This window comes from Symphalangus syndactylus, chromosome 18 (assembly GCF_028878055.3).
Source record: "Symphalangus syndactylus isolate Jambi chromosome 18, NHGRI_mSymSyn1-v2.1_pri, whole genome shotgun sequence".
Taxonomy (NCBI): domain Eukaryota; kingdom Metazoa; phylum Chordata; class Mammalia; order Primates; family Hylobatidae; genus Symphalangus; species Symphalangus syndactylus.
Genome location: NC_072440.2, coordinates 55458390 through 55475322, shown reverse-complemented (window position 1 = coordinate 55475322; position 16933 = coordinate 55458390). Strand labels below are relative to the sequence as shown.

The following is a 16933-nucleotide window of genomic DNA, read 5'->3' as shown; positions in this document are numbered from 1 at the left end:
GACCACCCTGGCCAACGTGTTGAAACCCCGTCTCTACTAAAAATGCAAAAATTAGCTGGGCGTGGTGGCAGGTGCCTGTAATCTCAGCTACTTGGGAGGCTGAGGCAGGAGAATCAATTGAACCCAGGAGGTGGAGGTTGTGGTGAGCCGATTCTGCCACCGCGCTCTAGCCTGGGCAACAGAGTGAGACTCTATCTCAAAAAAAAAAAAAAAAAAAAAAAGAAGGCCGGGTGCAGTGGCTCACACCTGTAATCCCAGCACTCTGGGAGGCCGAGGCAGGTGGATCACGAGGTCAGCAGTTAGACCAGCCTGGCCAACACAGTGAAACCTCATCTCTACTAAAAATACAAAAATTAGCCAGGCATGGTGGCAGGCACCTGTAATCCCAGCTGCTTGGGAGGCTGAGGGAGGAGAATCACTTGATCCCGGGGTTATAGTGAGCCGACACCATGCCACTGCACTCCAGCCTCGGTGACAGAATGAGACTCCGTCTCAAAAAAAAAAAAAAAGGGTTATAAAGTATATTGATAGATTGACGGGACAAAGGAATTTTTTTTTTCTTTTTTTTTTTTTTTTTTTGAGACGGAGTCTTGCTCTTTCGCCCAGGCTGGAGTGCAGTGGCGCGATCTCGGCTCACTGCAAGCTCCGCCTCCCGGGTTCACGCCATTCTCCTGCCTCAGCCTCTCCGAGTAGCTGGGACTACAGGCGCCCGCCACCACGCCCGGCTAATTTTTTGTATTTTTTTAGTAGAGACGGGGTTTCACCGTGGTCTCGATCTCCTGACCTCGTGATCCGCCCGCCTCGGCCTCCCAAAGTGCTGGGATTACAAGCGTGAGCCACCGCGCCCGGCGGAATTTTTTTTTTTCTTTTGAGAAGGAGTCTCACTCTTATTGCCCAGGCTGGAGTGCAGTGGCACGATCTCGACTCACCACAACCTCCGCCTCCTGGGTTGAAGCAATTCTCCTGCCTCAGCCTCCCCAGTGGCTGGGATTACAGGCACGCATCACCACGCCTGTTAATTTTGTACTTTTAGTAGAGACTGGCGTTTCTCCATGTTGGTCAGGCTGGTCTCAAACTCCCGACCTCAGGTGATCCGCCCGCCTCAGCCTCCCAAAGTGGTGGGATTACAGGCGTGAGCCACCGCGCCTGGCCCGGGACAAAGGAAATTAATGTGCAGCCTAGTAAACTAAATTTCCTGAATTTGCTACACCCTCGTTCTTATGACACACTAAAATAGGAAGTGTGTGTGTGTGTGTGTGTGTGTGTGTATGAAAATAAAGTGTTAATGTACATGTAGCAAAATGTTAACAATTGTTGAATCTAGGTGAAGGGAGGTCAATGCAGTATTCTTTTTTTTTTTTTTTTTTTTTTTTTTTGAGGCGGAGTCTCGCTCTCGCCCAGGCTGGAGTGCAGTGGCGCGATCTCAGCTCGCTGCAAGCTCCGCCTCCCAGGTTCACGCCATTCTCCTGCCTCAGCCTCCCAAGCAGCTGGGACTACAGGCGCCCGCTACCATGCCCGGCTAATTTTTTTGTATTTTTAGTAGAGACGGGGTTTCCTCAGGTTAGCCACGATGGTTTCGATCTCCTGACCTCGTGATCCGCCCGCCTCAGCCTCCCAAAGTGTTGGGATTACAGGCGTGAGCCACCGCGCCCGGCCCAATGCAGTATTCTTACGTTACTATATCTCAAATTTCTTCAAGATAAAAAGCTAATAAAAATGGTGGGTAACCATACCACAGTAAAAAGAAAAAAGTGGGTGTACCATTTGACCTCTTATTCTACTATTAGGAGTCAGTCTATCCTAAAGATAAAGGAATTTTCAAAAGTTTTTGCCTTTGGGATTTTGGGGGAAAAAAACGGGCTTGAGGTAAATCCAAACGAAAACAAATGAGCCTGGGGGGATTTCTGTCCTAATATTCCTCTAAATGGGACCTGGGAAGGCTTTTGAAAAATATATAGGCTATCTCAGAAAAGTTCCAAATAAATTATGTAGGTGCTCCACCCTAATAAGGAAGTTGAGCATAGCTTCCCACTCCCTAGGTGTGGGCTTTGTATAGTGGCTTCCTTCCTAAGACTACAGTATGGAAAGGGGGTTAAAAAAAAAGTAACTTTAGAGTGGAGAAACCTACAAACCCTACTTTATTCAGGTAACCAAGGTTGACATGAATAGTCAGAAATCATGTATCCCTTTTTTTTTTTTTCTTTTGGTAGAGACGGCGTTCCTCTATGTTGTCCAGGCTGGTCTCGAACTCGAGGTCAAGCGATACACCCGCCTTGGTCTCCCAAAGTCTCAGGATTGCAGGAGTGAGCCACAACGCCCGGCCAACAATCATGTACCCCTAAACCCATAATCCTGTCTAATTATGAGAAAAATTCCAATAAAGGCGCTTTCTCCAATATACCTAACCAGTACTCCCCAAAACAGCCCGACTAATTTCAGATAGAGGAACTCCTTATCTTTTCTTCCTCCTACCCAAGACCCCAGTTTAGGAAAAAAACTCCGGTCACGTCACGAGCCAGCGACGTAGAAGGACCCGAGGACTCGCCCACAGGCCGAGTCAGGGCGGGACTTCCTGGGCGTCGCTCTCTTCCCATTGGCTGAGAAGGGTCATGTGGCTGAACTGTGCAGTCACCTGGCCGGAACCGGGACCCGTGGTTATAAAGTAAAGGAAACCGAGATCTGCGCAGGGGTTCTCTGCCGATTCTTTTCACCTCGCATTTCAAACCTAAACTTGAGCCTGCTGCGCACCGGCCTACCATTGCTCTCGCCATGGCTCTCAGCGATGCTGACGTGCAAAAGCAGGTGAGGGGCTTGGTTGGGTCTCGCCTAGCCGCGGCGGCAGTCCCGGGAGGGATGGGCTGGAGCCCGGCTAGGGGAGGCCGCGGGCCTTGAGCCGCCCAGATGCTGCAGGAAGGTCCCTTGCTCCAAGTCACCAGACCCTAGAGGTCGGCCTGAGGACGGAGATTTGCCCCGCAGCTCATGTGACTTTTGCTCGGGTCTTGCGCACTGCCCACTTGCCTGCGCGCTGCCTTCTTGAACGCCCTGGCTCTTTACCTCCCACCTCAGCATTCCGTTTTCCAAGGGTATTCACTGTGCCTAGTCGGATAGAGATCTGTGCAAGGATTGAAAACAGCCTTGTGGCCAGGGGCAGTGGCTCACGCCTGTAATCCCAGTACTTTGGGAGGCTGAGGCGGCCGGATCACCTGAGGTCAGGAGTCCGAGACTAGCCTGGCCAAAATGGTGAAACCCCGGTCTCTACTAAAAATAGAAAATTAGCCGGACATGGTGGCGCGCGCCTGTAATCCCAGCTACTCGGGAAGCTGAGGAAGTAGAATCTCTTGAACCCGGGAGGCGGAGGTTGCAGTGAGCCGAGATCGAGCCATTGCACTCCAGCATGGGCGACAGGGCGAGACTCCCTCTGGAAAAAAGAAAAAAAAAAAAAACAGCCTTGTCACTTTTTTTTTTTTTTTTTATCCCTGAGGGAAGTGCTTAAGGCTATATGATAGGAAAGAAACAGTGTGGAGGGAAGAGACCTGCTTCCAACTAGTGTTGTTTTGACGAGGTCGTTCACTTTATGAACTGTGTTTGTTTGTTTTTTTCTTTTTTTTTTTTTTTTTTGAGACGGAGTCTCGCACTGTCTCCCAGGCTGGAGTGCAAGGGCGCGATGTCGGCTCACTGCAACGTCCGCCTTCCGGGTTCAAGCGATTCTCCTGCCTCAGCCTCCTTAGAAGCTGGGATTACAGGCTCGCGTCCCACACCCGGCGAATTTTTGTATTTTTTTTTAGTAGAGGCGGGGTTTCACCACATTGGCCTGGCTGGTCTCGAACTCCTGACCTCAGATGATCCGCCCACCTGGGCCTCCCAAAGTGCTGGGATTACAGGCATGAGCCACCGCGCCAGGCCTGTATGTACTGTTAATCTTCATTTTGGGGAAGTCGCCTCTATCATAATGGATTGTAATGATTGGTCTCCCACTAATGTGTGTGTTAACATTTGTGAAATACAATCTGGGGCCGGGCGCGGTGGCTCACGTCTGTGATACCAGCACTTTGGGAGGCTGAGGAAGGCGGATCACCTGAGGTCAGGAGTTCGAGACGAGCCTGGCCAGCATGGGGAAACCCCGTCTCTATTAAAAATACAAAAAATTAGCCGGGCATGGTGGCGGGCGCCTGTAGTCCCAGCTACTCGGGAGGCTGAGGCAGGAGAATGGCGTGAACCCGGGAGGCCGAGCGAGCCTGGGCGACAGAGCGAGACTCTGTCTCAATAAAAAAGAAAGATTGTCTGGGCGTAGTGGGGTGCGCCTGTAGTCCCAGCTACTCAGAAGGCAGAGGCAGGAGAATCGCTTGAACCCGGCAGGCGGAGGTTGCAGTGAGCCAAGATCGTGCCACTGCACTCCAGCCTGGGCGACAGAGTGAGACCCATCTCAAAAAATTATAATATTAATAAACACAAATACACGCCAGGTGTGGTGGCTCACACCTGTAGCCCCCAGCACTTTGGGAGGCTGAGGTGGGAGGATCGCTTGATCCCAGGAGTTCAAGACCAGCCTGGGCAACATAGACCTTATCTCTAAAAAATTTTTTCTTAAAAAATAAGCCAGGCTGTCTGGGCACGGTTGCTCATGCCTGTAGTCCCAGCACTTTGGAAGGCCGAGGTGGGTGGATCACCTGTGGTCAGGAGTTCCAGACCAGCCTGGCCAACGTGGCAAAATCCTGTCTCTACTAAAAATACAAAATTAGCGGGGCGTGCTGGCACATGCCTGTAATCCCAACTACTAGGAGGCTGAGGCAGGAGAATTTCTTTTTTTTTTTTTTTTTTTTTTTTTTTTTTGAGTCGGAGTCTTGCTCTGTCACCCAGGCTGGAGTGCAGTGGCACAGTCTCGGCTCACTGTAAACTCCGCCTCCCGGGTTCACGCCATTCTCCTGCCTCAGCCTCTCGGAGTAGCTGGGACTACAGGCGCCCGCCACCACGCCCGGCTAATTTTTTGTATTTTTAGTAGAGACGGGGTTTCACTGTGGTCTCGATCTCCTGACCTCGTGATCCACCCGCCTCGGCCTCCCAAAGTGCTGGGATTACGAGCGTGAGCCACCGCGCCCGGCCTGAGGCAGGAGAATTTCTTGAACTCGGGAGGTGGAGGTTATAGTGAGGCGAGATCGCACCGTTGCTGCCTGGGCAACAGAGCGAGACTGTCTCAAAAAAAAAAAAAAAAAAATTGCCAGGTGTGGTGGGGCACACATGTGCTCCCAGCTATTAGGGAGGCTGATGTGGGAGAATCATTTGAGCCCAGGAGGTCGAGGCTGCAGTGAGCTATGATCATGCCACTGTGCTCCATCCTGGGTGACAGAGCAAAAGACCCTGTCTCTAAAAAAATAAAATAAATAAACAAAAATGTGTCAAATGGAAGACCACTTTTTCTTTTCTTTTTTTTTTTCTTAATACAGAGTCTCGCTCTGTTGCCCAGGCTGGAGTGCAGTGGCACGGTCTCGGCTCACTGCAAGCTCCACCTCCTGGATTCACGCCATTCTCCTGCCCCAGCCTCCCGAGAAGCTGGGACTACACGCGCCCGCCACCACGACCGGCTAATTTTTTCTATTTTTTTAGTAGAGACGGGGTTTCATTGTGTTAGCCAGGGTGGTCTTGATCTCCTGACCTCGTAATCTGCCCGCCTCGGCCTCCCAAAGTGCTGGGATTACAGGCGTGAGCTACGGCACCTGGCCAGGACCCCTTTTGCTTACATTTAGGAGCCTCAGTGCCTAACGGTGTTTGGCACCAAGTAGATGTATCAGAGTTTATGGGAAAAAATTGTTATGGAAGTCGTGAACCCACATCAGTTTTGAAAGTGTGTAATCAGTCCTGGGAAACTTTTTTTTTTTTAAGTGCCATACCTTCAAGTCTGTAGGTATTAAGAATTTTGTCATGCAAAAGACTCTCAGGGGAATATAGTAGCAGTTTATAAGCCTATAACTAACAAACCAGAATCCTCGCATTTAGTAATCATATTTCCGATAGATTTTTCAGAGAAGGAAGTTTAAGGCTGCAGTTTAATTTGCACATAGTTTAGAGAACTAAGTCTTTTTTTTGTGAAGTACTGTGCTAGGAAAATTCTCTTACTAAAGCACACTCACTGTCTTATGAATCTTCTGAGATGAGCAATAAAATGTTTTCCTGGCTGGCTCATGCCTGTAATCCCAGCACTTTGGGAGGCCGAGGCGGGCAGATCACCTGAGGTCAGGAGTTTGAGACCAGCCTGACCAACGTGGAGAAAACCTGTCTCTACTAAAATTCAAAATTAGCCGGGCGAGGTGGTGCATGCCTGTAAATCTCAGCAACTCGGGAGGCTGAGGCAGGAGAATCGCTTGAACCTGGAGGTTGTAGGGAGCTGAGATCGTGCCATTGTACTCCAGCCTGGGCAACAAGAGTGAAACTCGGTCTCAAAAAAAAAAAAAAAAGTTTTTCTTTGGATGTTTCCATTTCCTTGAAAATGTCTTTTCATTTTATTCTTAACCTAATATGCACTAAGACAAGTGGGTATTCTTCATTTTATGGTTCTGCTAATGCCAAAGGGTAAATAGAGATGATAAAATTAGTATCTATGGAGAAGTTTAAGAAATCATACAATATTCTTACAGAATGAAAGGGTTTTTTTAAACCTTTTTCACTGCTTCTTCTGTTCACTGCTTCTTCTGCTTCTTTCAATATAGGAAAAGCTTGATGCAGTGGAAAAGTAAAATGCCCTCCATATACTTAGTGGTCACAGTGCTAATTCTCTCCCTCTTGTTCCTTTTCTTCCCTCTTTGTCATAATATATTGAAGACTAAGGCTTCCATAGGAAAAACTAGTATAAAGATAAAGCTATAGTTCCTTGGAATCTAGATCAAAATAATTTTTTTTTTGAGACGGAGTCTTGCTTTGTCGCTAGGCTTTAGTGCAGTGGCGCGATCTCAGCTCACTGTGACCTCTGCCTCCTAGGTTCAAGCAATTCTCCTGTCTCAGCCTCTCCAGTAGCTGGGACTACAGGCGTGTGTCACCACACCCATATAATTTTTTTGTATTTTTAGTACACATGGGAATTCGCCATGTTGGCCAGGCTGGTCTTGAGCTCCCAACCTCAGGTGATCCGCCCACCTTGGCCTCCAAAGTGCTGGGATTATAGGCGTGAGCCACTGCGCATGGCTTATTTTTTCTTTTTTTTGATACAGTCTCGCTCTCTTGCCCAGGCTGGAGTGCCATGGCGTGATCTCAGCTCACTGCAGCCTCCGCCTCCCGGGTTCAAGTGATCCTCCTGCCTCAGCCTCCCGAGTACCTGGGATTACTGGTGCCCGCCATCATGCCCAGCTAATTTTTGTATTTTTAGTAGAGATGGGGTTTCACCATGTTGGCCAGGCTGGTCTCGAACTCCTGACCTCGTGATCCGCCCGCCTCAGCCTCCCAAAGTGCTGGTATTACAGGCATCAGCCACCACACCAGGCCTATTTTTTATTTACGTAAAATTGAAAGAAGGAATCTTGTCTATTTCCTGTAACCCTTCATGCTACATGAAAACTTGATGAGGACAGTGTGTGTTGTTTACTGTATTCTCATAAGTAAACAGACGAAGCACCAAGCCCATAGTAGATGCTTAATAAATCCTGAATTCTCTGACTTCTCCACTGCACGAAAATATTTGTGTATATTTGCTTTTTTCCTGGGGAGTATGATAATTTATTTCGTCAAATTTACAAAGAAACCTGACTCTAAAAACCTTAATTACTGAACAGGAAGAAGAAACTGTTTTTTTTAAAGGTCAAATTTTCTGCCTTAGGGGTGGAGTTGAATGTCCTTAAGGGGTTGCCTATATCTCTTCTTGGAACTGTTAAAAGAATATGATCATGTTAACTGTAAATAGGCTTCTGACCTGGGTTAGAATTAGTGCAGTTTGCTCTAGGCTGTGCTGGTCTGGTCAAATCTGGTAGCCCAAGGGTTCAGCAGAGTGCTAAAGGCAGATAATCCAGGTCCGAATCAGGGTTCACCTTTAGAGGCCAAACTTGTAGCATTTGTAAACACTGGTTTTGATTACTGTATTTAGTTAAATGACTTTTCTTTTCTTTTTTTTTTTTTTTTTTTTGAGACAGAGTCTTGCTCTGTCACCCAGGTGTGATCTCAACTCGCTGCAACCTCCACCTCCCAGGTTCAAATGATTCTCCTGCCTCAGCCCCCTGAGTAGCTAGGATTGCAGGCGCCCGCCACCACGCCTGGCTGATTTTTGTATTTTTAGTAGAGACCGGGTTTCACCATGTTGGTCAGGCTGGTCTTGAATTCCTGACCTCGTGATCCACCCGGATTGGCCTCCCAAAGTGCTGGGATTACAGGCTTGAGCCCGGCTAGTTAAATGACTTAAAATTCCAGATAGAATAAGTTCAGTGAGACTTCAAACTAAACTTGCAGACACCATTACCATGACCCCTCTCATACTCCCAAATTTGTGGAGCTGATCTTTTAAGCAAGGTCAGTGATTTCCCACACATGTAGGTCTGGATTAGGTACCCCAAATATTTCAAGGCTCAAGATACTGTAAATACCGTGTTATCTATAACATAGATTTGATCATCATAACTTTTTGGCTTCTTAAAAGTAGGATTGGAAACACGATGGTGGCCACAGAAGTTGGAATCCACTGAGTGTGTAACAACTCACCTGCCAAAGTAAGAAAAAAAGAAAAGTAGGGTGGCTCCAAGATTTTTGATAAAACAAAAAAACTGTCCCTTCTAAAATCCTCCTATATGTTTTTTGTTTCATTTTTTTTTTTTTTTTTTTTTTTTTTTTGAGACAGAGCTCTCTGTTGGTCTTGGCTGACTGCAATCTCCATCTCCTGTGTTCAGGTGATTCTCCTGCCTCAGCCTCCCAAGTAGCTGAGATTACAGGTGTACCTGGGATACCTTGTGTTCCTTAGAATACCACCACACCTGGTTAATTTTTTTTTTTTTTTTTTTAATAGAGCCAAGGCTTCACCATATTGGTCAGGCTGGTCTCGGATTCCTGACCTCAAATGATCTGCCTGCCTCAGCCTCTTTATATGTTTTCTTTAAGACGTTGGTGCTAGAATGTTGTATTCTTGCCTCATTTTTAAAAATTGTAAATACATAACAAAATTTACTAATTTTTTTTGTTTTAAGAGACACGGGTCTCACTATGTTGGCCCAGGCTGGTCTTGAACTCCTGACTTCAAGCAATACTCCCATCTTGGCCTCCCAAAGTGCTAGGATTACAGGTGTGAGCCATTGTGCCCAGCCATCTTAACTATTTCTAAGTGTACAGTTTCAGTTTCATAATGTTTTCCTTTTTTTTTTTTTTTTTTTTTGAGACCTCCGCCTCTCAGGTTCAAGCAGTTCTTATGCCTTAGTCTCCCAAGTAGCTGTGACTACAGACGCCTGCCACCACATCTGGCTAATTTTTGTATTTTTAGTAGAGACGGGGTTTCACCATGTTGGCCAGGCTGGTCTCAAACTCCCAACCTCAGGTGATCCGCCCACCTTGGCCTCCCAAGGTCTTGGGATTACAGGCGTGAGCCACTGTGCCCAGGCAGTAGTGTTTTGTTTTCTTTCTGTTTTTTTTTTTTTTTTTTTTTTCATTATACTTTAAGTTCTGGGATACATGTGCAGAATGTGCAGGTTTGTTACATAGTGATACACGTGCCATGGTGGTTTGCTGCACCCATCAACCTGTCATCTACATTAGGTATTTCTCCTAATGCTATCCCTCCCCTAGCTCCCCACCCAGTAGTGCTTTCTTAATTCGTTTTGGTACACCTATGTATACTTCAGATTTATGATATCTTGTGTTATGTGCAGAAGCTGCTATGGAGATTGTTTACAGATTGTTAAACCCTAAAAAGTACCTGGGATACCTCGTATTCTTTAGAAGTCTTGAAACTCCCAACAGATTTGCATTCATTCACAAATTTTTTTGAGCACCTCCTATGGGGGTGGTTGTTCCATGTTCTGGGTTCACATTGGCATAAAAGACAAGATCCCTATACTCAATGGTGCTTACCTTTTAGTGGGATAATTAATAAACAAAATGAATTAATGACCCAGAGATCCTACATCAATTTTTAGCTTTTTTTTCTTTTTGGATTTCATCACTCCTTTCAGGTAGAGCCTTTAGGAAATGAAGCTACCATCCCATCCCACAACCAGTGAGTTTGATGAGCTGTGTTGGTTGGATTTTTACTTGGGTATATTTTATATCTGCTATAAGAGATGATACTTCATTTATGAGTCTAAATTGGATTGGTCATCCCAAGCTCCCTTCAGAAGCCTTCATTGGACTTTATTCTCCAATTATAGCCGGTGATCTCAGAACCTTTAACAAGTTCCTAGCCTCATAGTTCATTTGAGGATAGGGACAAATAAGCAACAATTACAAGTTTAGGTGCCATGGTAGAGGAAGTACAAAGTACTCTAGGTACAGGAAAGATTTCCCTAAGGAGGTGATAGTTATACAAGCTGAGGCCCAGAAAGTTAGCTGAGTGAAGAGGAGAAGGAAGAATGTTCCAAGTGGAAGCAACAGCATGTTTGAAATCTTGGAGATGAGAAAGAATGGTGAGCTCAAGGAACTGGAATAAGTTTAGTATGGCAGGAACTAAGAGTCTGAAGATGGTGAGTAGTGAAGGGTTTGTTGTTTCGTATGATGCTTGAAAGGTAAGCAGTGGGCTGAGTATGGTGGCTCACACCTGAAATCCCAGCACTTTGGGAAGCCAAGACAGGCGGATTGCTTGAGCCCAGTAGTTCAAGACCAGCCTGGGCAACATGGCGAAACCCCTCTCTACAAAAAATACAAAAATAAGCTGGACGTGGTGACACACACCTGTGGTCCCAGCTACGGGGGGAGGGGAGCTAAGGTGGCAGGATCGCTTGAGCTTTAGAAGGCGGAGGTCACAGTGAGGCGAGATTGTGCCATTGCAATCTAGCCTGGGAGACAGAGACCCTGTCTCAAAAAAAGACACATAAGCAGTGATAAGATCCTGTACCTTCTAAAATCTTTATCTTAAGCGGGCGTAGAGTGTTACATGATAAGATAGGCATTTTGAAAGCATCTGTCTGGTGGCAATGTAGAGTGGATTAGAAAGAACAGGAATAGTGGCAGGAAGACAGATTTGGAAGCTGTTGTAGTAATTTAGCTGAGAGGAGATGATGGCAAAGACTATGGTAGTCCATCCAACGATGGAGCGAGGTGGGCAAGGTAAAGAACTATTTTTTTTTTTTTTTTTTGAGACGGAGTCTCGCTCTGTCGCCCAGGCTGGTGTGCAGTGGCGCGATCTTGGCTCACTGCAAGCTTCGCTTCCCGGGTTTACGCCATTCTCCTGCCTCAGCCTCGCGAGTAGCTGGGACACAGGCGCCCACCACCATGCCTGGCTAATTTTTTGTATTTTTAGTAGAGACGGGGTTTCACCATGTTAACCAGGATGGTCTGGATCTCCTGACCTCGTGATCTGCCCACCTTGGCCTCCCAAAGTGCTGGGATTACAGGTGTGAGCCACCGTGCCCGGTCGGTAAAGAACTATTAAGAGAGAATTAATAGAACTTGGTGATTGGTTGGATATAAGGACTGAGGTAGGGGGAATAGTCACAGTTGGGTGTTGGTGCTAATCCCTGAGAGAGAGCTCAAAGTGAGAAGTGGGGAGAGGAGTGGTGAGCAGTTCAGTATTGAATGTGTTGAATTTAGAGTACCATGAGTAGGATGTTCAAAAAGAGCTGTCTAGGAGGCAGAGTGGAAGAGTATGGCCCCAAAGGAGACTGGAAAGGAGAACAGGAGGAAGTCATGGAAGCAAAGGGAAGATTGTTAAAGAAGGGAAGGTTGCTCGCCGGGCGCGGTGGCTCACGCCTGTCATCTCAGCACTTTGGGAAGCTGAGGCGGGCGGATCACAGGGCCAGGAGATGGAGACCATCCTGGCTAACATGGTGAAACCCCGTCTCTACTAAAAATACAAAAAATTAGCCGGGCGTGGTGGCGGGCACCTGTAGTCCCAGCTACTCGGGAGGCTGAGGCAGGAGAATGGCCTGAACCTGGGAGGCAGAGCTTGCAGTGAGCCGAGATCACACCACTGCACTCCAGCCTGGGCAACAGAGCCAGACTCTGTCTCAAAAAAAAAATAAATAAAAGGGAAGGTTGCTGAACACATCAACTGATGCTGAAAGATGAAGTAAGAAAAGGCCAAGGTCAAGGGGCGAGGAGATTGTCACTTTATGAGAGAACTGTCAGTGGAGTACAGAGAAGGGTGCAAGTGAGACTGCAGTGTTGAGAGAGGTAGTGAAGTTGAAAGTGTAAATATAGATAGCTCTTCAGCATACTTTCTTAGAGGTGGAGAAGAGAAAAGGAGGGTGCTGGCTAACTTGTATTCCAAGTTCCTTGAGAGGAGGATGAATGTCCTATATATCTGTGTTATTGAGTATTGTATCTGGTCTATTTTCTTGAACAAATTTTAGATCCTAAGTTTCCTGAGAATAGGAATGATCGGCCGGGCGCGGTGGCTCATGCCTGTAATCTCAGCACTTTGGGAGGTCGAGGCAGGCGGATCATGAGGTCAGGAGATCGAGACCATCCTGGCTAACACGGTGAAACCCTGTCTCTACTAAAAATACAAAAAATTAGCTGGGCGTGGTGGTGGGCGCCTGTAGTCCCAGCTACTCGGAGAGGCTGAGGCAGGAGAGTGGCTTGAACCCGGGAGGCAGAGCTTGCAGTGAGCCGAGATTGCGCCACTGCACTCCAGCCTGGGCGACAGAGCGAGACTCCGTCTCAAAAAAAAAAAAAGAGAGAATAGGAATGATCTCACTTATCCTTATACTCAGTGCCTAGCACAATATGCATTCAGTAAGTGATTGACTTTTTTAAATTTTTAGTAGAGACGGGATATCACTATGTTGTCCAGACTAGTCTCCAGCTCCTGGCCTAAAGCAATCCTCCCTCCTTGGCCCCCCAGAGTGGTAGGATTACGGGCGTGAGCCACTGCACCTACCTATGATTGCTTGTTCAATGAATCAGAAAAGATATTTCCATCTTGTTGAACTAAAAAATAAAACTTTCTTTTCCTCATAGATAAAGCATATGATGGCTTTCATTGAACAAGAAGCCAATGAGAAAGCAGAAGAAATAGATGCAAAGGTGAGATTCATTTTCTAGTTTTAAGAAGTTATCAAGGTTTCCATATTGTTTTGCTTTGCTAAATAATATTGTTAGTAAAACTGTTTAACAACAGATTGCATCGGACTGATAAAAATGTCTCTTCCTTCCCTCCCTCCCCTCCTTCCTTCCTTCTTTTTTTTTTTTGAGACCGAGTTTCACTCTTGTCGCCCAGGCTGAAATGCAATGGCGCGATCTCGGCTCACTGCAACCTCCACCTTCCAGGTCCAAGTGATTCTCCTACCTCAGCCTCCCGAGTAGCTGAGATTACAAGCATGTGCCACCACACCCAGCTAATATTTGTATTTTTAGTAGAGCTGGGGTTTCACCATGTTGGCCAGGATGGTCTCAATCTCTTGACCTTGTGATCCGCCTGCCTCGTCCTCCCCAAGTGCTGTGATTACAGGTATGAGCCACAGTGCCTGGCCCTTTCTGTCATTTTGAGACAGAGTCTCGCTTCATCACCGGGACTGCAGTGCAGTGGCCTGATCTCAGCTCACTGCAACCTCTGCCTCCCAGGTTCAAGCGATTCTCCTGCCTCAGCCTCCCAAGTAGCTGGGACTACAGGCATGCACCATCACGCCTGTCTAATTTTTGTATTTTTAGTAGAGACAGGGTTTCACCATGTTGGCCAGGCTGGTCTTGAACTCCTGACCTCAGATGACCCACCCGCTTGGGCCTCCCAAAGTGCTGGGATTACAGGTGTAAAACACCGTGCCCAGCCCTATTTATTTACTTTTTGGTTTTTTTTTTTTTTTTTTTTTGAGATGGAGTCTCGCTGTGTCGCCCAGGCTGGAGTGCAGTGGCCAGATCTCGGCTCACTGCAAGCTCTACCTCTCGGGTTCGTGCCATTCTCTTGCTTCAGCCTCCTGAGTAGCTGGGATTACAGACACCCGCCACCACGCCTGGCTAATTTTTTGTATTTTTAGTAGAGATGAGGTTTCACCACATTAGCCAGGATGGTCTCGATCTCTTGACCTCGTGATCTGCCTGCCTCGGCCTCCCAAAGTGCTGGGATTACAGGCGTGAGCCACCGTGCCTGGCCTTTATTTCCTTTTTTTTTTTTTTTGAGACGGAGTCTCGCTCTGTCGCCCAGGCTGGAGTGCAGTGGCGCAGTCTTGGCTCACTGCAAGCTCCACCTCCCAGGTTCATGCCATTCTCCAGCCTCAGCCTCTCCGAGTAGCTGGGACTACAGGCACCCCCCACCACGCCCGGCTAATTTTTTGTATTTTTAGTAGAAACGGGGTTTCACCGTGGTCTTGATCTCCTGACCTCATGATCTGCCCGCCTCGGCCTCCCAAAGTGCTGGGATTACAAGCGTGAGCCACCGCACCTGGCTTATTTACTTTTTAATTTAAATTTTACCTTAATAAATTCCTCACTGGAAATGTCTATCTTTAACATTAAAAAATAAATTTTCCTTTCTAATTGTTGTGATGCCAATAAGTGTCCTGAAATTTTATATTAGAGGGTAGAAAAGTAATGGATGATTCATTTGCTCATGGAAACCAAAATTCAGATACTTAACAACTGTAGCAAACTGTGATAGGTGACTAGAGAAGGTAGTAGTGTTTCATTGTTTAGCTTTTTTGTTAATCTGTGCTCATTGCAAAAAAGTAAAGTTTGGGCTGGGATTGGTGGCTCATGCCTGTAATCCCAGCACTTTGGGAGGCCAAGGCAGGCGGATTACCTGAGGTCAGGAGTTCAAGACCAGCCTGGCCAACATGGTGAAACCCTGTGTCTACTAAAAATACAAAAATTAGCTGGGCATGGTGGTGCGTGCCTGTCATCCCAGCTCCTCAGCAGGCTGAGGCGGGAGAATCGCTTGATCCCAGGATGCAGAGGTTGCAGTGAGCCGAGATCGTGCCACTGCACTCCAGCCTGGACGACAGAATAAGACCTTGTCCCAAAAAATAAAAAAATAAAAAATAAAAAGTTTGGAAGTATATAGGGTATAAAATGAAAACTCCACCCATTACAAAGGTGACCTTCCATCAGCATTTAAAAGTTTTATATATATTTCCAGTTGCACATTGCTTATGCCAATTTATATTCCTTAACAGTATATCGAAATGTTCTTTTCCCAAGGTATAATCATAACATGCATTTTTTTTTTTTTTTTTTTTGAGACGGAGTCTCGCTCTTTCACCCAGGCTGGAGTGCAGTGGCGCAATCTCGGCTCACTGCAGGCTCCGCCCCCCGGGGTTCACGCCATTCTCCTGCCTCAGCCTCCCTTGTAGCTGGGACTACAGGCGCCTGCCACCTCGCCCGGCTAATTTTTTGTATTTTTAGTAGAGACGGGGTTTCACCGTGTTAGCCAGGATGGTCTCGATCTCCTGACCTCGTGATCCGCCCGCCTCGGCCTCCCAAAGTGCTGGGATTACAGGCGTGAGCCACCGTGCCCGGCCCATAACATGCATTTTTTAAAGCTTGCTTTAAAAATATTACCAAAATATGGCCAGGGGCAGTGGCTCACATCTGTAACCCCAGCACTTTGGGAGGCCGACACAGGTGGATCACCTGTGGTCAGGAGTTCAAGACCAGCCTGGCCAACAGGTTGAAACCCCATCTCTACAAAAAATACAAAAATTAGTTGGGTGTGGTGGTGCACGCCTGTAGGCTCAGCTACTCAGGAGGCTGAGGCAGGAGAATCGCTTGAACCTGGGAGGTGGAGGTTGCAGTGAGCTGAGATCACACCACTGCGCCCCAGCCAGGGTGACAGAGTGAGATTCTGTCTCAAGAAAAAAATCAGTAAATAAAATAAAATATGACCAAGATATATTGTTTAATATTTTCATTGTCCTTTTAGTACAGCCTTAAATTTTTATGTGCCTGGTACTCTAGAAATAAAACTCTCTGAAACCTTGGGCTATTTGACTAGTTTACCATTTGAGGAAGAAAAGACTATTTTCCCTCCCACTAATACATAACAGCTGATAGGATATTGCTTAATATTGTTTTGATGGTGATAGTTTCTTGTATGACTCTTTCTGGATCAAATACAGAAGTCCTATTTCAGCTATTATTTCAGGAAATGCATTTCTTTTTTTTTTTTTTTTTGAGCCGGAGTTTCGTTCTTGTTGCCCAGACTGGAGTGCAATGGTGCGATCTCGGCTCACCACAACCTCCGCCTCCCGGGTTCAAGCAATTCTCCTGCCTCAGCCTCCCAAGTAGCTGAGACTACAGGCACATGCCACCACGCCCAGCTAATTTTTTGTATTTTAGTAGAGACGGGGTTTTACCATGTTGCCCAGGCTGGTCTTGAACTCCTGAACTCAGGCAGTCCACCCGCCTCGGCCTCCCAAAGTGCTAGGATTACAGGCATGAGCCACCGCGCCTAGCATCAGTAAATGCATTTCTGTCTCAAGTATTTATTTTTTTTATTTTTGAGACGGAGTCTCCCTCTGTTGCCCAGGCTGGAGTGCAGTCGTGCAATGTCGGCTCACTACAACCTCCACCTCCTGGATTCAAGTGATTCTCTTGCCTCAGCCTCCTGAGTAGCTGGGATTACAGGTTCCCGCCACCATGCCCTGCTAAATTTTTTATAGTTTTAATAGAGACAGGGTTTCACCGTATTGGCCAGGCTGCTGTGGAACTCCTGACCTCAAGATCCGCCTGCTTCAGCCTCCCAAAGTGCTGGGATTACAGGCGTGAGCCATCACACCCGGCTTTTGTTTGTTTGTTTGTTTTTTTGAGATGGAGTCTTGCACTGTCACCCAGGCTGGAGTGCAATGGCAGGATCTCAGCTCACTGCAACCTCTGCCTCCCAGGTTCA

General features: G+C 46.9%; 1 protein-coding gene across 3 annotated transcripts in view; it reads left to right on the top strand.

Annotated features, from left to right (window-relative positions):
- Positions 1-2215: 2215 nt before the first annotated feature.
- ATP6V1E1 (ATPase H+ transporting V1 subunit E1) overlaps positions 2216-16933 on the top strand; it is a 37026-nt gene continuing 22308 nt past the window's right edge. Inside the window, exons 1-2 of one of the 3 annotated variants that reach the window (XM_055253258.2) lie at positions 2216-2802; positions 13075-13140. In XM_055253258.2, coding sequence (XP_055109233.1) covers positions 2770-2802; positions 13075-13140 — 99 coding nt within the window. In that variant the 5' untranslated portion in view covers positions 2216-2769. The remainder of the gene's footprint in view (positions 2803-13074; positions 13141-16933) is intronic. The other 2 variants (XM_055253260.2, XM_055253259.2) reach the window with 2 other exon arrangements.